The following is a 21,861-nucleotide window of genomic DNA, read 5'->3' on the forward strand; positions in this document are numbered from 1 at the left end:
TAGTGATTTTGCAGAATACTACTTTTTTTTTAAATACACAAATTGTATTATAGCAGAGATGTTTGTGTTAATTTCCCTTTTTACCTTTCATCTACCTTTTGTGTTAATCTTCATTTTATAGAAGCAAAACCTTTGCCCTGGACCAGGCTAGGACCTAGAGGTGATGGAAGAGACTTCAGGCAGACGTGTGTTGTGACTATTTCTTCATACTCTCTCTCATCTGGACTATTTTTTTTTATTTGTGTTATCGTTATTTTTATTATTTTTAAATTAATTCTTATTAGAGTATAGTTGATTTACAATGTTGTGTTAGTTTCTGCTATACAGCAAAGTGACTCAGCTATGCATATACACATATACACTCTTTTTTAGATGCTATTCCCATATAGGTCATTACAGAGTACTGAGTAGAGTTCCCTGTACTATACAGTAGGTTCTTATTAGTTATCTGTTTGATATATAGTAGTGTGTATATGTCAGTCCCAATCTCCCAATTTATCCCTCCCCCCCTTCCCCCTTGGTAACCATAAATTTGTTTTCTACATCTGTGACTCTACTTCTGTTTTATAAATGTTTTTAGGTTCCACATGTAAGCGGTATCATATTTGTCTTTCTCTGTCTGACTTACTTCACTCAGTATGACAATCTCTAGGTCCATCCATGTCGCTGCAAATGGCATTATTTCATTCTTTTTTATGTCACTTGGACTATTGCAATAGATTCCTGACTGGTCTCTACTTCGGTTCTTGACCCTGAATGGCCAGTTTTTGACATAGCATCCAGAGTGAACCTTTCAAAATGAATACCAGAAGATGTCTTTGCTTTAAAAATTCTGCAATTATTATTATTATTTATTTATATTTTTGGCTGCATTGGGTCTTCGTTGCTGCGTGCGGGCTTTCTCTGGTTACAGCGGGGGGTGCTACTCTTCGTTGTGGTGCACAGGCTTCTCCTTGCGGTAGCTTCTCTTGTTGTGGAGCACAGGCTCTAGGTGCGCAGGCTTTAGTAGTTGCAGCACACGGGGCCCAGAGCGTGGGGCTTCAGTAGTTGAGGCGTGCGGGCTCAGTAGTCCTGGTGCACGGGTTTAGTTGCTCTGCAGCATGTGGGATCTTCCCGGACCAGAGATCGAACCTGTGTCCCCTGCATTGGCAGGCGGATTCCTAACGACTGTGCCACCAAGGAAGTCCCTAAAAGTTCTGAAATTATTTTGTGTGAATTTTTAGGATTGAGCCAATGAGTAACTATGTTGATGTATTTGGGAGCTAAGGGTCTAAATGAAAGAAGGATACAAACATGGAATGAGGGAAGACAAGGAAGATCCCAGTGGTGTTGGATTGGAATTAGAAGTCTCATCATAAACTCACACACACACACAGACACACACAAATAGATTTCCTATCTGTGTCTGTTGAAAGGGCCTGGGAGCAATGACATCTCAGTAGCAGTGAGCACAGCTAGCATCCAAATCTTCGTTTTAGAATTTTATTACCGGGACTTCCCTGGTGGCACAGTGGTTAAGAATCCGCCTGCCAATGCAAGGGACACGGGTTCGAGTCCTGGTCCGGGAAGATCCCACATGCTGCGGAGCAACTAAGCCTATGCACCACAACTACTGAGCCTGCGCTCTAGAGCCTATGAGCCACAACTACTGAGCCTGCGTGCTGCAACTACTGAAGCCGGCGAGCCTAGAGCCCATGCTCCGCAACAAGAGAAGCCACCGCATGAGAAGCCTGCACACTGCAACGAAGAGTAGCCCCCCACTCGCCACAACTAGAGAAAGCCCGCGCGCAACAATGAGGACCCAGTGCAGCCAAAAATTAAATAAATAAATTTATTAAATTTTTTTTTTTTATTACCGACTAAAGGAACTGAAGGTTCGTTGGAGAAATGGCCAATTGTAGGGGTGGGGCAGGGAAAGTACAAGATAAGCCCAGAACATTTTGTGCCAGGAAGTATGGAAGTGCTCAAAACCAAAGGGAACATATTAGGTACAGGAGCTAGTTTGAAACAATTTAAGCATCAAAATAAATAAAAGTAACGGATTATAAAATATTGAAAAACGAAAGACTACCTGAGTCCATGTTCATGCTAAAAAAGAAAAAAATGTGGGGAAGGTGAAGTTCATTTTTGTAGTAAAATGCCAGCTAATAAATGTAGAGGGAAGAATAAAGTTGGAAAATCTTCACTTTGCAACCACAGTTGAAGTATTTGATTCACCACTGGATGAAAACTTGTTGGGGAACAGAATACTTACAGTCTAGGAGGGTCGTCTCCCCATAGACCACTTATTTCTCAAGGGAAAAAGCCACTTTTACAGCAGAGCCCTGGCAGAAGCCACCTTAACCAAGTGACCATCATAGGTGACATTACCTGTCATGGGGGAAACTGTTGTCAGGCGCCTCCGGGGGTGTCCTGTGGATGACCAACAACCCTTCCCTTATTGGGATCCCTGCCAATAATGCAGAACCTAGATCAGAGTATGGAGAAACAATGAACAAACACTAATGAAGGGGTGTCGCACAAAACAGAGGGCCAGTGCTCTTCACACGTTAGGGTCTTGAATGACAGAGAAGGGCTGTGGAACCCTCCCAGGAAAGCAGCTAGAGAGATATGACATCTGAATGCACTGTGTGTGGTGCGGGATTGGATCCTGAGTAGAGGGAAAAAAAAAAATTGCCGTAAAGGATAGTTCGGGAGATCTGAATATAGATAGCAGTAGCGTTTTCGTTTTTTTGTTGCTGCTTTTAATTTGGTAATTGGACTGGGTTATGTAAGAGAATATCTTATTTTAGAAGATACACACTTTGAGAGGAAAGGGTCATAACCTCTGCAAGTGGTTCAGAAAAAAGGTATATATTATACATACATGTGTATAAAAGGAGGATGTGTGGCAGAATGTTGACAATGTGGTATTTCATTGTAATATTATTTTTATGGTGATGCTGTATTTTATATGTTTACAAATTTTATTTATTTTTTCCAGTTTTATTGAGCTGTAATTGACACATAACACTGCATAAGTTTAAGGTGTGCAACATAATGAATTGATATATGTACCTATTGTGAAATGATCACCACAGTAAATTTCATTAATATCATCACCTCAAATAGTTATATTTTTTTTTCTTATGATGAGAACTTTAAAGATCTACTTGCTTAGCTTTCAAATATACCATACGGTATGGTTAACCATAGGCACTGTGCTGACGTTACATCCCAGAATTTATATAACTGGAAGTTTTTACCTTTTGGCCACCTTTACCCATTTCCCTCACCCCACCATGCCCGGCCTCTGTCAACTACCAATCTGTTTTCTGTCTCAGAGAGTTCAGTTCTATTAGATAAAACATATAAATAAGATCAGAAGTATTTGTCTTTCTCTGTCTAATTTATTTCACTAAACATAATGCCCTCAAGGTCCATCCATGTTGACACAAATTGCAGGATTTCCTTCCTTTTTATAGCTGAATATCGCTGTAATATTCTTGTAACTTTTCTATAGGTCTGAAAATAATTCAAAATAAAATGTTTAATTTTAAAGAAGAGATGAGGTAAACAAAGCAAAATGTCAATATTGTTTTAAACCCCTAGGTATCTGTTATATTATTTCCTGTAATTTTCTGTATGTTTGAACTAGTTAATCTCAGATGATCAAAATTTAAACAGAAATAATATTTAAATACATTGAGTACTTTTTTTTGCATCTTTACTAGAACATTAAGTTCTCATATCTTTTTTCCCTGGTACCCAGGTCATTGAAACTTTATTCACTGGACAGTTGTCAGATTCTACATTGGATTAATACAAGTTCTTCTTTTGTGTGGTCTAGACGTTCTGGATGTACTAAGGGACTGGATTCTCCACCTCAGGAAAGCAACACTTCAGACTGCTGCTTAGTTGTCTAGTCTGTTCTTCTGGGTATAGTGCTGGCCTCGTGGTTCCTTCAAGCAGCGGTCTCTGTCTAGCTCCCTTTTCACTTCCGCTCTTGCACTTAGCAGGCTGTGTAATATTATATTGTTTACGCCATCATTCTTGACTGAATTAAAGGAGCCCTGCAGTTTCCATCGGAGGCTCGCCCCCTTAACTGTATGTTCCCTTGGCCTTCTGCCCTGTAGTCACAAATCCTGGACCATGTGGTCCGGGCTGTTATTCCCCTCCATACGTGAGAACACTGTGCACTGATGGGCCTTTGTCTAAAGCAGAAAACTATTAATGCAGAAATGCCAAACAGTTTATTGTTTGGGATGGGTAGTGAAGTATCTGGGGACTTCTTGGGACTCATTTAGAAGATAACACTAGATTATGCCCATTTTATCAAGGAGCAGATATTAGCTCTGGTTGGCTTGTCTTTAAAAGCCAGGCTTAGCTGTGGGAAAAAAGAGAACTGGTGAATCAACTTGGTTTAAAGGAAAAGAAAACTATCATTCCAATTCAGTTTTTTCAGTTTGGGCTACAGAGAGTACTTATATATTTTCACACTGGTTTAAAACACCTGTGCCATGGGGTCAGTTCCCGCAAAGCAAAAGTGAAGGCAAGAATGGACCATTTGGAACTTTATTTATTTGCTTGTGTTTGAAGCTAGAGGTTGGTTTGAAGTCGCCTGGAGAGGTGAAAGGGGAGGAATTTGTTTCTGTTTTAGAGAGAGAAGTAGTCCTGAGATTCTTGGAATTTTACTCTATTTTATCGGGGTTGGGCTCTCTGAGTATATGGCAAGAAACGATCCTTTGGGACAGACTTCATTTGGTCTTCTGTTGGTGTCGAAGGTGCTTGAAACAGATTCAGGCCTGTTTCATCCTTATGAGTTCTTGTTACTATTTCACGTTTATTTTTAAGCGCTGACCACTACCCATCTCTTTCTCTACCACACAATCAGGGTCCCTTTCTATGTGATTATTCCCATTGAACTTGAGAGTTTATAATACAGTTGTTTTCAGTTTTTTGGGCAACCTTAAAATATAGCAAGAACTTTCAAATTCAGGGCTTCATAGGTTGTATTATGACCTACGTGGACCCGCTGGGTATGTGTATATATACGTGTGAATGGTGTGTGTATGTGTATCATTTACGTTAAAGTGAAATAGAACTGAGTTTTAGTTTTGCAAAATAAAAACATTTTGCAAACTTTTAAAATATTCTATCGATAGTAATGACTGCTGTGTTCCCTTTCTGCCTCCCAGAAACGGCAAGCCCAGGACTTACTGTTTTGTTCAAAGAAACTTTCCTGTCTCCCTCCTTCTCTTTCGACCTTCTCTGACCCAACTTTCTTCAATAACCTGTGCTTCTTGCCTCCTCTTCCTCGTGTTTGGAAGGTAAAGATGGAAACCTGGGTTGATACCCCATCTCTATAACGCACTAGTCACGAAATCCTCACTTTCCCCATTTTAAAATGGGGTCAGAGTACACAGCAAGGGGTGGTTCCCTTTTCTTGCTTCTGCTGCCCCTTCACTCTCTTCACTGTGCTGGTTACCAGGTGAGAATCTCTTCCGTTTGAAAATTCCTCTAATGTCCTCCCAGGCAGTTAACTAGATCTTTCTATTGGTGTGTTGTTAAACTTGCGATTTTGGTGAGTTGCATTAACTTCTCAGGAAGCCTGATTCCTGCGCTACCCTCACAGTTGCATGTAGCATTTAAATGCAGAAGCAACGCAGATAACTTATTCCCACACAACACCCGGGGAGGGAGGATGCATATGTTTGTCAGAAGATGCTAGGGGCTGGCTCAGAACTCACAGCCCTTCAGATGTGGGCCCTCCTAACCAACTGGGTGATAATAATGAGAAGAATGAAAAGAAAGCTTATCAAAAAAAGAGGGACAGCAAAACGAGGCCAAAGCCCCTCTGGATGGGTTGGACCAGGAACAGAGAGCCTTGCACTAGCCTTGCACTAGCTAGTGTTGGTGCCACGGAGAAGCTGCTGGGCTGGCCCACCTCCCTGGCTCCCGTCCTGTCTCCCCTCAGGCTGTGTTACCCTCTGCTTCTCCACCAGCTGCGTCTGTGGTACAGGAACAGGTTTTAGCTGGGCTGACACTTAGGAGAAGGGGTGACCCGCGCCCTAGGCTCCAGACCGGGGCCCGGAGAGTGGGTGGAGGGATGTCTGTGACGTGGGTCACTTGTTAGCAGATGTTGCAGCTGCTGCCATGGAGCCCCCGGAGCACATGTTTCCTGCCCATCTTTCATTCTATCCGGCCAGACACGTATGGAAAGCCCACAGCTCTGTCTGCACTCTCAGCTGGACAGAAGTGGTGGTATTGTTCTTGGTGTAAAGCCAAAACTTATTTCTTGGTGTAAAGCCAAAACTTATTTCTTGGTTTCTGTACAGTTGCAGATCTCACTTAAAACTACTCCCTAGAAAGAAATGAGTGCCCTCATTCAGCCAACATGCGGCAGAGCGGAGTGGAAAGGGCATGGGACCCAGGCTGGAGGATCACTGTGGATTAGGGACTCTGTTTCCTCAGCTGGGATAGTGGTATCTGACAGGGAGAGGTTGACTGTTAGTTAAGATACTATTTATCATAGTACTTGGGAACGTTTAAAGCACTCAGACAGGTGTTATTTATTTGATACAGGGTGCTCTATGAAGTTGAGAGGGAGGGAAGGAGGGACGGAGGGAGAGAAAGAGAGAGAGAGAGAGTGTGTGTGTGTGTGTGTGTGTGTGTGTATGTTCACTCTGCTAGTCAAGAGTTGAGATATTACTAGAGGAGATAAGACGTGCATGTCTGTACAACATGGTTGAAGGTGATTCTCTGTCTCTGATGGCTTTAAAGGGCTCTGGGAGTTGAGTGGGGACAGTTTCATGCAGAGGGTGATATCTGAGCTGGGCTTTGAAGGATGGGCCATGGAGGTGGACATGGAGGGGCATTGACTTTAACAAGTATTGGAGAGAGGGCCCCCCGGGCAGAGGGACTGACGTGAGGAAAGGCACAAATTTAGGAGCAGATGGGGCCTGTGCAAGCCACAGCAATAATTGGGTTGGACTGGAGCATCGGTTTGGATTTGTCTTCTGGGTGGCGGGGAACCAATGAAAAAATGTTGAGTCAAGGGAGTGTCAAGATCAGAACTGAGCTTGAGGGTCAATGATCTGGCAACAGTTTAAAAAGGTGGACGAAGGAGACCAGAAGCTCTCCTTACTGGAAGGCTGCTAGGAGAATATATAAAACACCTGTTTGCCTCCCAAAATTATTGGTTTTTTCTTCCAGTGTTACTGAGGTATCATTAACAGACAGCACTGTATAAGTTTAAGGTGCACAGGGTAATGATTGGACTTATTACATGCATCCTGAAATGATCACCACAGTAAGTTTAGTGAACACCCATTGTCTCATACAGATACAAAATAAAAGGAAAAACAATTTTTCTTTGTGATGAGAACTCTTAGGATTTGCTCTCTTCACCACTTTCATATAGAACGTACAGCGGTGTTCATTCTATGTGTCATGTTGCACGTTACGTCCCTAACACTTATTTACCTTATAACCGGAAGTTTGTACATTTGACAGCCTTCATCCAGTTCCCCCGCCCCCCATCTTCCACCTCTGGTAACCACAAATCGGATCTCTTTTTCTCTGAGTTTGTTTGTTTGTGAAGTACAATCGACCTACAACACTGTGCTAGTCCCTGGTGCGCAACATGGTGATTTCGACATTTTTATCCATTACAAAATCATCACCCCCCAATATCATTTTGAAGAGTAAATGAGATAAAGGATGTGGAGTTAACATTTGGAGATGAATCACGATGGTCCAGGTCCCGAACATCCTAGCCGCATGGCTGCAGCTGAGCCTCCTGACATGTGCTTTTAGGCCAGGCTAGGCTGTCAGGCCCTGGGTGAAGGTGTAGGGCTGCACAGCCCAGCTCGGGCAGGTCCCGGCACCCTCCCGCTTGGACCTCCTGCAGGTCCCTCCCTTTACTCCTGCCCCTGCCTGGTTCTTGACTTCCTTTGTTTCCCGTTTCTGGCCTGGGAATATCCAATACCCGGGGCTTGATCTGCTCCTTTTCTCCGATTTGACCTTGACCCTTGCTAGGAAGCTCTGCCCATGCTGGTTAGTTGGAGTAACCGAGTGTTCAAACCACCCTGCTCCACCAGGCTCCTGGGACCTCCTCCAGCTCGGCCTTGTTGGAGTGACTGGTCCAGAGAGGAGCATTTTAAGAGACTGAAAGTTAGATACACATTCAAATTCTGGTGCTACCACTGACTTCCTCGGGTGAGGGATCGCTGAATTACTGTGAGCTTCGGTTTCCTCCAGGGTAAAATGAAGATAAGACCCATCTATCTGTCTATTCCCTTCCCTCAATTTGGTTGTGAGGTTTAAATGAGGTAATGTAATGATTTAAAGGTGGCGTGGTGTCCTGTGAATATCGGTTGTCTTTTCTTCTCATCTTCCATTCCAGATGAAGAATATTTACTTAGGAGCTCAACGTGTGCTCAACCTCTGTCTGTAGACTCTGTTAAATTTCCTTTCTTCTTCGTTTGCAAAAGCTTTGGTGTGAAAAAATTGAGTTATTTATGCTCCAGCAGTTTCCATCACTGCCCTGGGGGAGGCCCCTGACGTCCCAGGACAACTCGAAGCACTTTTCCTATGGAAAGAAGGTTACTGGATGCTGGCTACATGCACGAGGACTACAGGCTGGACGGGTTTCCATGAAATCCTAACAGCATTGTCCCTTTTCAGGAGAACGTGTTTGGACAGCATCTTGCCAGAAACCATCCATCTGTAACCTGGGGCCTGTCTGTCCTTCTTACAGTATCTGCTGTTTTATGCCCAGTAAGCCTTGGTGTCTGGACCTCATTAGAAGCATTTGACAGAGGAATACTGATGCGAGAGCAGAGTGAGGCTAGCCCCGGGGTCCTGTGCTATCCTGATTGCTCTATTTTTTATAAAACGTAGGAACTCAAGTTTAATGGGATAAGAGTTGGAAGGGACCTTAAATGTCTTTCCCACCCCCAACTCATATTTAAACCATTCCTGGTTGGCAAGAAGTTACCCTATTAGAGGATGCTTTCAGAAAGTGTGTGACTTTTCACAGTCGTCTCCAAGGGCTCTATCTGAGAAGTCCCTTCTTGACGTCTGTGGGCATAAAGGCACCTAATGAAGAAGAGGGGGTGCTCAGAACCTGGCCTGTTGCACCCCCTTCACCACAAGAATCTACTCTCCAGACAACATACCCATCACTACCCTCTCCTGTCACAAGTATAAAGGCCGACCCCTCACCAGAGGAGGGCCCTTTGAGGCTTTTTATGTCCCTCATAAAGGGACCAGGGAAGTCCAGCTCAGTGTTTTCCTACTGTCCTGTCCTCTCTGCAGGGTGGGAGGGAGAATGGTGGGCACCCCCTCCCCCATCTTTGAAGCTGTAACAGAATCTGCTAGCCACTTGGTACAGAAGGATGTGCCGTGTGCAACTGCCGGGAACCAGGTACACTACTCAGAATCTAGACATTAACGTCATCCGCATTTGGAGATCCCTGGCTTTGTAAGTAAGTGACCTGAGGTCACCTGGCTGCGAGGGTCAGAGTTAGGTTTAGATGCAGCTAATGTCAGAGCCCAGGCACTTGGCACTCTCCCACTGTACAGGCTGTGGAAGAGAGTGTGTCAGCTGTCCCCCAGCAGCTGGTCCCTGTGCCTGGAAGTGACACATATTCCTGTACCTGCTTGATGGGGCAGGGGAGTGGGGCTGGGCTCAGGGCTGTCAGGACAGGCTCAGCGCCAGGCCCTCTGCCTACTGGCAAGGAGGGGAGACATGGCTTCAGCCCTGCACCCTGAAAGTCCTACTGGCCTGTTTTCCACGGTGGCCCATGTGAGTCGGGAGGCACTCAGGGGCATGAAGAATCTTCCAGGTAGTAACAGTAGCCTTTGCGGAGCGATGTAGTTCTCAGTTTGCAGAGGAGAAAACCGAGGTCCAGAGCTCCTTCCCGGAAGCGCAAGTTAACGGCAGAGCCTCGAGTGGGACGCAGCTGTCCTGGTTTCCCATCCTGCGCCCATCTCCCTGCCTGCAGGCTCGCAGTTTGGAGCATCTGCCTCCTGAATGGAAACCACTTGGACTGCAGTTTGGGCCTGTGCCTTCTTTTTTCTTAGAGGAGTTGGAAAACGGTCGATTTGCCGTCCAGTGGTGTATTACCAAATGTTCCATCAGCATTCTCGTCCTCAGGCTGGATGTCCTTTGTTTCTTTGCTCTAAAAAGGACTCCTTTTCTGGTTCAGTTTTCTGCATTGACTCTCCTCCTCGCTTCCTACTCCCTGCCCTATAACCCTCTCCTTTCTCTCAATCCTCACCCCAAATTAAACCAACTCAGCGTGTTTCCTTTGCACTTTTCCTTTATGATGGTTTCACTTCTTTCAAGGGTTTTTCCCCACCTGAGCCCAAGCTGCTGTCACGACCAGTGTTGGCCAGAAAGCTCGCAAATATTCAGCTTTACTGCAGACTTGGGGGTTTGGTTTTGGTGCTGGCCTCGCTCCTGTAGTGGTGTTTGGTGACTTAGCAAACACCTGAAAGTCTGAGGCAGGGAGGGAGAGATTATGGGTGGGGCAGGAGGGGTCCAGACACCTGCACTTTCATTTACTTGGAACAATCTGTTCTTGCTTCTCAGGTACCCAAATAAGCTGCTTCTCCCCCAGTTCTTTCTCGTGGCGTCAGGCCTCCTTCGTGGACTCTTATTGCTGGGCAGCCGTCCAGCAGAAGGACTCCTTGCAGGGTGACTCTGGAAACCTTCCATTGTGTCTGCATAAGGTAACTGGGGACATTGCAAATCTCACCTGTTTGCTTTATAGACGCGGGAACTGAGGCCCAGAGAGGCTGCACCAGTCCAAAGCCACATGGATGCATGTGGCCAACCAGGGCTGTAACTCAGATCGTAAAACTGTAGCACATTAAAATCAGAAGGAACCTCAGAGATTACTTGGTCCAGCACCTTCCTTGAGGAGATGGAAAACTGAGGCGCTCCTTGATTTTAGCTCCATAGTGGCCGGCACCTCATGTGTCTCGGTGGCCTTTCTACCCTTGATGCCCAGCGGTGTCAACCATATGAGGCTCTCAGTACATTTTTTATGCCTCAGTGAGCTTTGTTAGAGAACAGCAGAGTTGGGACTCAGAGCTTCGGCCAGCTCCTATTCCACCACACACAGGGTCTCTTGGAAAAAGTAAGGACCAACGTAGAGGTCAGCAGCTTCCAGCGCATGTGTTACTGCAGCATCGAGAAGCCCAGGGATGATTCCATCTGGGGGTATTGATCGCAGCACAGCTTTTGGAATACATGCCTTTGCTTTCTGATGGGTCCACATGCTGCAAGGAAGGGGAGATGCTACCTGGGAGACACCAGTGTCCTGCAGAGAAGAGGAGCAGGTCAGCAGCTCCGTGGTCGGGGGATTGTGGAGGCAGGGCTCACAAAGGCTGGGCCGTGTGGAACTTGGGCCAGATTTGGCAGGTTTGTGCAGCAGGACGTTCTCTGCGTGATGAGGCAGCTCCGCTGGGTCTTCTCCATACTTGTGAAAGTAGGACTTTGTTTCAGCCTGTCATTACTTTCAGCCACTGGTTCTTTTGTTCATCATGCAAATGAATAGAATGTTTGTGCATCTTCAGCGTCCACCAAGGAAAGCATGGAATGTTAGCTTTTTTATTTATGTATTTATGTATTTATTTATTTTTGGCTGCGTTGGGTCTTCGTTGCTGCGTGCAGGCTTTCTCTAGTTGTGGCGAGCGGGGGCTATTCTTTGTTGTGGCGCGTGGGCTTCTCATTGCAGTGGCTTCTCTTGTTCCAGAGCGGGCTCTAGGCATGCGGGCTTCAGTAGATGTGGCACATGGGCTCAGTAGTTGTGGCGCGTGGGCTTAGTTGCTCTGCGGCGTGTGGGATCTTCCCAGACCAGGGCTCAAACCCGTGTCCCCTGCATGGGCAGGCGGATTCTTAACCACTGTGCCACCCAGGAAGTCCCGGTGTGTTAGCTTCTAAAAAGCCAAAGACTGATGTTTGTTTGACTCTCTCTTGCCTCGACCTGTTGCTGAACAGTCAGCATACTTCTTTTTTAAAAAGAACAGTTTAAGTCCTTTGCTTAAACTGACTCAGGCTTGTTTCCCTCAGGTTTATGTATTGCGTGCCATTTGGCACAATGATGCCCTACACTGACTCCTTTCTTCTTTGGGGTTGGGCTTTTCTCTTTGACTTTCGGCCTTAGCGTCAGTTGGGTCCTCATCAACTTTGCATGACGTAGTAGCCCAGGCAGCGAGTAATAAGGATCTTCCGTATGAATGGGCACAGTTCTAGAAACTGAACATCTTTGTTTGCAAATCTAAATGCATGCTGTTGTAGTTTAAATCTGTTGGTTTTAATGGTCTTCTGAGAATGGAAAGTTGTAATCAGTGGCCGGGCTGGAGATTGACGGATCCACGGAAGAAGAACGTATATTCTGGGATTGTCCAATGTAAGAGTTGACAGGGACGTTAGAGACTGCAAAACCTTTAGAGCAGGAAGAAATTCAAAGATTGTGATCCACAAATGCATTTTACACGTGAGGATAAGGACACCTTGAGAGGTCACGCCCAGGAGTCACAGGACTAGTTGCTGGCTGTAAGATGAGAATCAGGTCTCTGGGCTCCCACTGCCCCTGCAGGATAGAGGGGAAGTCTTGTAGAGCAGCGTGGGTAGCCAAGCTTAAGTTTTCGATGTTAGTGAAAGACGAAGGAGCTCTCTTTCTGGTGATGGTAGTCTAGCTTGTTTTGGTGGAAGTTTGGCCGAGGATCTGAGCAGAGTTCTTGCCGGATTGCTGGAGACAAAGATTGAATAGCCCAAGTCAGAAGGACCCTGGTCAACACCGTAGGCTTGAAAGGCCATCGCTGAGGAGTGAGGGGTGATCCAGAGTTCAGCCAGCCCTCATAGGGTCTAGAGTCTTGGTTCAGAACATTTCAGTATCGATTGAATGAAGAAGATTTGGGACTGTCAGTGTCTCTAGTCCACCTGCCAGCCAGAAGCAGAAACAAGCCAGTCCTCCCTGGAGGAAATAACTTCATCCAGAGCCTCAGGTTCTCGCTCCGGTTTTTCACCTGTGATGTTCAGCACTCAATCAAAAATAACCAGAGCACGAGAGAAAACCCAGAACTAGAAACGGACCCACAGGGGATCCAGATAAGGTAGGAGGATCTTACCTGGATAAGTGTGACTTTCTTAGCCAGGCCAGATTCTGTAATCACAGCTGCCTTATTTTCACATTGATGCCTTTTCAAGTGGTGTGTGTATGTGAGAAAGTATACACATCGTTAAGATTCACCGTGTTAGCCATTTTTACGTGTGCAGTTCAGTGGCATTAAGTACGTTCACATTGTTGTGCCGCCATCATCACCATCCATCTGAACCTTTTCGTCTTCCCAAACTGACATTCTGTACTCATTAAACACTAACTCCCTGTCTCCCCTTCCCCGACCCTGGCAACCACCACTCTGCTCTCTGTCTTTTTGAGTCTGCCTACTCTAGGTACCTCATCTAAGTGGAATCAAATAATATTTGTTCGGTTGTGTCTGGCTTATTTCACTTAGCATGATGTTTCCAAGTTTCCCCCGTGTTGTAGCATGCGTCGGAATCCTCTTCCTTTTGAAGGCTGAATAATATTCCATTGTATGTATACGCCACATTTTGTTTAGCCATTCATCCATCAGTGGCTACTTGAGTTGCTTCCACCTCCTGGCTTTTGTGAATAATGCTGCTGTGATCATGGGTGGATAGATATCTGTTCGAGTCCCTCCTTTCGGTTCTTTTGAGTACATGCCCAAATGTTGGGTTGTTGGATTCTTTTTCAAGTTTAGAAAGCTTTTCCTGTTGGTTTTCTTTTGGCCTCTCCACACTCAATGGACTCATGAATCTTCAGCTGGCTGGGACCATCTTCTCCAGGCTCCTCATTTCACAGAGCGGATGCGGAGGACAATGGCAGGCGATTGTCCAAAGTCCTTGTCCAGAGTCCCATGGCCAGACGGGTTGAGCACATGGCCTCTGTCAGATTTCAGGTGTTTTTCACATGTGAAAAGGTACAGGTTTGATTTGTGCGGCTTCAGAAATCTAGACTCTCACCTGTTAGTGAAAGTTACCAGTTGGTGAACTTTAGCTCGGCACCTAGAGGGTCTTCCCAGCAGAAGAGCCGTCCAGCGGGGGAGCCCACTGTTGACCCAGGAGGTCCTTAATTCAGGGTGGATGTGGAGATATGTGTCGTCTTCCCATATCTTTACTCCTCACTCTGTCTGTGCTTCCGTCATGTAAAAACCCGCCTCCTTAGATTAGTTCTTTGTTCTCGACACCGAGCTACATCATCCCCACCCCCTCATTCATTCAGGACTTTGGTGAGAGTTCATTACCCTAGGGTGCGTCCTCCCAGATACACAGCTGATGCACCATTCTCTGTCTCCGAGGACTTTCACCCCCTTGCCACTTGTCACCGTTCCGGTGGCTGCCTCGCTCTGTGTGCCTCATTACCTGGAGCTACGTTAGGACATCCCACTCCCTACTGCCACCTCCTGCCCTCCAAGGCCCTCCGCCACCCCCTTCAGAGCAGACAGAAGCTCGGACACGAGAACACCCTCAGCTCCCTGCCGTCACACGTCCCTGCTGTCCCCATGCAGCACCAGCCTTCTCTGTCCTTTTGGTGAATGGATGAGGCCCCTTCTCCCGAACGAAGCTGCTCTCCTGTGTGACCCACTGTGCTCTGGATCCCCCTCCCCATCTTTCCCCTCTGCATCCTCAACCCGTCCCTTCTCGCAGGCTCTCTTCCCACTGACATTTTAGCATGTCCGTCTCCACCAAACTGGTCTTGCCCAGGGTCACCTACGACCTCCCTGTTGCTAAGTTAATTCTCACTCGCAGGGGCTTATGCTACTTGGCTTCTCTCTGACATCCAGTCTGGTGGACCACGCCCTCCTGCAGATGCTCTCTTGACTCTCCGGTTAGAGTCTCCCTTTGTCCCTCTCTGAGAAGTTGGAGTTCTGTCCTAGGCCACCTCCTCTGCACCCCCTCCCTGGACCATTTTATGTCCCTGGTTTCAGTTTCTTTCCATGGGCTGTTCACAGCCAGGTCTTTGTCTCCAACCCAGCCTTCTCTCTCTCTCTCTTTTTTTTTTTTTTGCGGTACGCGGGCCTCTCAATGTTGTGGCCTCTCCCGTTGCGGAGCACAGGCTCCGGACGCGCAGGCTCAGCGGCCACGGCTCACGGGCCCAGCCGCTCCGCGGCATGTGGGATCTCCCGGACTGGGGCACGAACCCGTGTCCCCTGCATCGGCAGGCGGACTCTCAACCACTGCGCCACCAGGGAAGCCCCCAGCCTTCTCTCTTGAGCTCCAGATCCACACACCCAGCTGAACCCTGAACTTGAACACTTGAAGGTCTGGCACGTGACTCCGGCACAGCTTGTCCAGAGCTGAACTTCTGTTTCCTGCCTGTCCCCACTGTGACCTCTAGCTCAATTAATGACACCACCAGCCACCCTGTTACATCAGCCCGAAGTCTGAGGGCCATTCTGACTCTCTCTCCATCCCCACATCCTGTCAGTCACTGAGCCCCATCGGGTCTGTCTTCATAAGGAGCTCTTAAACTCTTCATCCTTCTTTCCAGCCCCTAGGGCAGCGGCCGTCCTCTTGCCCATCTTGCCGCCGCCATTCCTACTCTCCTTCTACCCCTTTCCATATAATCACAGGTGTTCTTTTTTGCCTGACTGTCATTTCCCTAAACAAAACCCTCCAGTGTCCCTACGAAATGTCTTTATTTCTTTAAAAAAACAAAACAAGGGCTTCCCTGGTGGTGCAGTGGTTGAGGGTCCGCCTGCCGATGCAGGGGACACGGGTTCGTGCCCCGGTCCGGGAGGATCCCACGTGCCGCGGAGCGGCTGGGCCCGTGAGCCATGGCCGCTGAGCCTGCGCGTCCGGAGCCTGTGCTCCGCAGCGGGAGGGGCCGCAGCAGTGAGAGGCCTGCGTACCAAAAACAAAACAAAACAAAACAAAACAAAACTATTCTGGCTAACAAGGTTCAGTCTCCCTCTGGCCCTTGTGAACCGCCGCAGCCTCACTTCCAAATCCGGTGAACTCCTAATGCACTTTCCCAGTCTCAGCTTAAATATCATTTCCACCTAGAAGCTTCCTCTAAACCTCTAGACTGAGGGTTGTTGCCAGTTCAGACTGCTTCGAGGGCCAGGTGGGCCAATGTGAAGCGTCCAGGAATAACACTGTGGGCCTGCTGTGTAGACAGTAGACTGCATGCCCTGCCTCAGACATTCAGATCCTAGAAATGGGCCACTGGCCAAGCAGAATATCAACTGCACTCCACGCTGGTCTGTGTTGCGTGGGTGTGTATTCCCAGAGCAGCCTGCACTTTTCCTGGAATCACCCTGGGATATGGTCCTTACTTGCCTTAATTCTCCTTAATTGATTCTTTATTTCCAAGACTCTAAGTTCCACGCAGGCGGAGACCACGACGTGTCTTGTTCATCACTCTACCCTGAGAACAATGCAGTCCACAGTGGGCGATCAGGACACACATATGGAAGGGAGGAGAGGAATGAGGCGGCTTGCAGGTCATGATCAGAGCCAGACTTAGGTCTCTAGGAGCATTCTGACTGGTGCTCACAACGAGGGGGTTAGAGGCGCAGGGTTTATGTGAACACTTCTCAACGCACCTCCGATGCCAGAGTTAAAACCAGGAGACCCAAATTCCGCCCCCACCAAAGAAGTTTCTCAGTGTAATATTGAAGTAGGTATTGGTGTAGTTTATGGCAGTGGTATAATTCATGCTGTCATCCCTCCCCACCTACTTCTTTCATTTCTCCTGCCCTGTTTCTCCTCCCTTTCTCTCCCTCTCCCTTTATTTCTAGTAGCCTCTAGTATCTCTGAGGAGTCGTCTCCGGTGGAAATATGGGTGTATTCAGGGGGCCAGCAGGTGGCACTCTAGGACTGTTTGACAACCGGCCTTTTTGGGGTGTTCTGGTCTCTTTGTTCAAGTTCATAAAGTAAGCAACTGTTAGGCAAGATTTCTTCCTGAAACAGAAAAGCCAGTTTTTGACTGAAAAACAAAAACAAAAAACAACAAGAAAATAAAATGAACAGAGTTGTCAAATCTTGCTGTATTTCCTTTAAGTGGATTCACAGAAACTTAGTTGCAGGGGTTCTCTGAGGCTTCCAGACCAGAGTTTTTCAAACCTTAGCATTATCTGTGTGAAAACACAGTGTCCTAGGCCCCATCCAGAACACAAGTTGGAACCTGTGGGGTTAAGGCCAGGAATGTGGTTTTTTATCTACTTTTTAGGAGAGTCTGCTTCTGCTGGGCCAGCTTGGGTTCCAGTGTAGACACCACTCATCTAAACCAGGGTTTCCCAAACTCTGTGCGCACGCAGATCACCTGGAGATCTTATTGAAATATAGACTCAGATTCAGCAGGTCTGATGGGGGCCTGCATTCTGCATTTCTAACAAGCTCCCAGGTGATACTGAGGGTGCCTGTCTGTGGACCACTCTTTGCAAAGCAAAGGTCCAGGGCAGGGGCTGGCAAACTGACATACACGCTCCGGCCAAATCCAGCCCATCACCCGTTTCTGCAGATCGTTTTATTGGAATACAGCCATGCCCATTCATTTACACATTATTACCTGTGTCTGCTTTTATACTATGACTGAGTTGCCTAGTTGTGACAGAGGCCCTATGGCTCACAGGCATTTCCCGTCTGGCCCTTTGCGGGAAAAGGTTTGCCCATCCCTGATCTAGAGCTCTGAAGCCCTCCCAGATGATCCAGTGAAAGAGAACTCCCTGCCTCATACGACAGTCCTTATCATGTTCAGACAGATCTTTAGGAAGGTTTTTCCTTGCTTCCTTGTAACTTGGTTCTAATTCTCTTGACAGGAGTCTTTTCTTCTTTCACACACAAATGCTCTGCTTGCCATCTTCTCTTTGACAGGTCTCTCCTCCTGTTAGGTGCCTTCCAGCATGTCACCCAGCACGAAGCCTGCTGCCTTGGGTGTCTTCCCTTGAGTGCAGAATAGAAGGACATACCCCCTTAATTCTCTCTCCTCTGTAAACTGTCCATGGAATGCATCAGCCTTTCTGGGGAGCTCTTCACTCATTGGACTTCCCACAATTGAGGTTATCTTTAAATGCACCACTATCCAAACAACATGCATTCAAGAACCCACATCTTTCACGAATCCTTATATGTCGCTTCCCCTATGGAATTTGTTCTTGGTTTACCTGCTTCCCGCTAACTGACCCTTAAACGTTAGGGTCTCATGTCCTCCCTGGTTCTCTTGTCTTCTTCTCCGTGTTCTCCTTGGATGATCCCAGCCATGTTCTGGGCTTTGACCATCTATAACCTACAAAATCCAGAGTTGCGAGGATGGCCAGGTTGTCTTCTTTTTTTTAGTTATGTAGACACACCTCCACCAGGGCAGTGCCTTAACTACACCTCCACCACCCCTGCCTTAACTACAGGTATCTCGCGTTCAGACTCTCATCTTCTCAGGTCTGCCTCACTCCCCTTTGCTGTGAATCTTTTCCTCCTTGTTTCTTTATTTCAACTACTGGTACCACCACCCATGCCCTCATGTAAGCCAGAAACCCAGGATTAGCCTTAGTTCTTCCCCTTTTCCATCCATCACTTCCAACTGGGCACTGGAAGGTATGTTCCCCCTCTGTGTAGTCTCAAGTCTGTCTTCCTCTCCCCACTGCTGCTGCCTTAGTTAATGCTCATCACTTACCCCCTCTTTGCTGCAGGAAGCTCCTGCCTCGTCTCTCCTCTCCAGTGTCTTCCTTTCTCCACGGCTGTAATAATCTTTCTAAAATAAATTCCCATCATGCCCTCCACCGGCGGCTTCCCGTACTGTGGGAGCTTCATAATAAGGTCCCTGCTTCCCCTTTGTATGAGTTTCCTAGGACTGCCGTGACAAATGACCACAAACTCAGTAGCTTGAAAGAACAGAAATGTCTTCTCTCCTAGATTTGGAAATCAGGGTGTCAGCAGAGTCGGTTCCTTCTATGGGGCTCAGAGGGGAGGGTCCATTGCATGCCTCTCTGCTAGTTTCTGGTGGTGGCCGGCAGTCCTTGGCGTTCCTTGCCTTGTAGAAGCATCGCTCCAGTCTCTGCCTCTGTCTTCATGTGGCGTCTCCCCTGTGTGTCTCTGTGTGCTTAGAGGGATACCAGTCACTGGATTAGGGTCCACCTTAAGTTAGTATGACCTCATCTTCGCTAGTTACATCTGCAAAAACTCTATGTCCAAACAGGGTCGTATTCTGAGGTTCAGGGTGGACATGAGTGTTTCAACCTACTACACACCCTTCCAGCCTCAGCTCTTACTACTTCCTCAGCTGTGGGCTTGCTCATTTACTTTGGTGCCCGGGATGGGTGAGAATTCACCAGATAAACAAGGAGAAAGAATTCTAGACAGAGGAAGGAGGATATCTGAAGGGCCACAGAGAGCTGAGTGTTAACATAATAGTGCTTTTTTGGGGGGGCTTCATTGGGTCTTTGTTGCTGTGCACGGGCTTTCTCTAGTTGCAGTGAGCAGGGGCTACTCTTCGTTGTGGTGTGCGGGCTTCTCATTGCAGTGGCTTCTCTTGTTGTGGAGTGTGGGCTCTAGGTCTGCGGGCTTCAGTAATTGTGGCACATGGGCTCAGTAGTTGTGGCTCGCAGGTTCTAGAGCACAGGCTCAGTAGTTGTGGTGCATGGGCTTAGTTGCTTGGCGGCATGTGGGATCTTCCCAGACCAGGGCTCGAACCTGTGTCGCGTGCATTGGCAGGCGGATTCTTAACCACTGTGCCACCAGAGAAGTCCCCATAATAGTGCTTTATGGGTTGTTTGTTGTTGTTGTTTTGCCTCACTGTACTTTAAGACATAGCTCAGACGTTACCTCTTTTACAAAGCCTTCCTCACCTCCCTCCCCAAGGACATCTCTATTCCCTCAGTACTACATATTTTGTGATCATCACTTTTACATTTTGATTATTTAATTATTAGCTGGTATTCCCACCTGACCTGTGTGGTCCTGGGGCAAACTGTGCACTTCCTCTTTGGGGCCATGCTCCCAGCCCACTGCCTAGTACCTGGCAAGTGCCCAGGATATGTTTTTGAATGAATTTACCCATCTACATTTAATCCCATAAGACGTGATCGCATCCATTTCACAGGAGGAGTCACTCAGTCCTAATTGGATGTTCCTTTGCCTTAGATGAGCTAGAGGGGATTTGAACATGGAGGGAGGCTGGGGCGGATCCCCTCCAAGGTCCCTGCCATCTGGAGGGTCTGTTGTTCTAACTACAACCCTTTCCAGAAACAAAACAAGATTTTAAGGCAGATAAAAAAAGAGACTTTTCAGTCTCTTTTCAGAGACTGAAAAGTGTACCAAGTTCTTGGTTTCACCTTGCTGTGAGAAGCTTCAGCAACTGTGGAACAGCTCAGCACTAACTAACATGGGCATCGTACAGAATCATGCAATCAGAGCTTTGAAAGATGCCGAGCATCTCAGAACTCATTGGGCGTAGACAGAGCTCAGAAACAAAGCCGTTCCCATCCAGCAGATGTACTCATAAGGCTCGGTAGTTTTTCCATGTTCCTTATTTGGACAAAAGGATTTTAAAGACTATAATTTAATGCTTTTTTTTGGATTCTGATTTCATTTGAATTCATTTTAAAGCCATCTTGCTGCAGATTCACTGCAAATCACCTTTTTATTTTTGATGAAAAAGAAAAAAGAGGTTTAACTCTGGAGAAAAACTAAGAAACGGGGCATTCAACTACATTCCCCTAGAGGTGATCAAGGTACGAGGATATTTTAGAAGAAAGCAAACACCTTTAAACATTCATGTAATACCTTTAAACATTCATTTGTCAGATTTCAGTGAGCTGTGTTGAACTGTTCATTGGTGCTAATTATTACACCGTGTTGGCATGTTAGAAAAATTGCTGCAGGCTGTAAACAGTCACTTCCTACTTCACAAGAACAGTTCGAGATAAAATACTATTATGCAAATAGCTTTGAACCAAAAGTGACTTATACACATATTCCACAGCCCCAAGTTAGAAATAGTGTTCCCTCTGTGGTTCCCAAAGGAAATGTCTGGTTCTTTCCGTTATGGAAGCAGCACAAACTCTACGTCACGCAGTTAAATTTTTATACTAATGAGCACCCTTCAGAGTGACTAGGATTGAAGGAACACTGCGTTTCAGTGTAGCCAACTATGAGTTATGTAGCCAAAATGCAGCTAATCACAGCCTGTTGTGTGTGTCATTGTGTAGCAGCTCTTTGCAAATTGGATTAATAGTTGTTTGGGTTTTTTTGTTTGTTTGTTTTTGCGGTATGCGGGCCTCTCACTGTTGTGGCCTCTCCCGTTGCGGAGCACAGGCTCTGGACGCGCAGGCTCAGCGGCCATGGCTCACGGGCCCAACCACTCCGCGGCATGTGGGATCTTCCCGGACCGGGGCACGAACCCGTGTCCCCTGCATCGGCAGGCAGACTCTCAACCACTGCGCCATCCAGGGAAGCCCCGATTAATAGTTTTGAGGACCCCATCCCATGCCAGAACCCCAAAGGGAAGCAGCTGCGTTGGTGAGGGCTTTGCGGAGTTCCTGAGCCATTTGTGCTATTTCTCTTGCCCTTGGGGCAGGGATTCCTAAAGTGGGCTCCATGATAGCATCAGGAAGTCCACGAACTAGGATAAGAAAACACAGGGCAGCTTTATTTTTTATGTACCTCAAGCTAAAACTTAACATTAAAAAATATGTATGTAAGTAGGCAAGAATCTATAGTGGTATTAGTGCCATGTGTGACTGTCACCAACAGAAATCGCAGCTATCTTAGAGTATTTTTTACTCTTCCTCACTTCAGAGTTACTGTGTTGTTGGACCATCTGTTAGATCCCATTAAATGTGTTG

General features: G+C 46.9%; 1 protein-coding gene across 2 annotated transcripts in view; it reads left to right on the forward strand.

Annotated features, from left to right (window-relative positions):
• The window catches only part of PANX1 (pannexin 1), a 56,176-nt gene that overhangs the window by 9,166 nt on the left and 25,149 nt on the right, over positions 1-21,861 (forward strand). For both annotated transcript variants that reach the window (XR_009542222.1, XM_060157893.1), the window contains exon 2: positions 10,580-10,719. Coding sequence is in view for 1 of the 2 variants with exons in the window: in XM_060157893.1 (XP_060013876.1) it covers positions 10,580-10,719 (140 nt within the window). In the remaining variant the exon portion in view is untranslated. The remainder of the gene's footprint in view (positions 1-10,579; positions 10,720-21,861) is intronic.

This window comes from Lagenorhynchus albirostris, chromosome 9 (genome assembly GCF_949774975.1).
Source record: "Lagenorhynchus albirostris chromosome 9, mLagAlb1.1, whole genome shotgun sequence".
Classification (NCBI taxonomy): Eukaryota; Metazoa; Chordata; class Mammalia; order Artiodactyla; family Delphinidae; genus Lagenorhynchus; species Lagenorhynchus albirostris.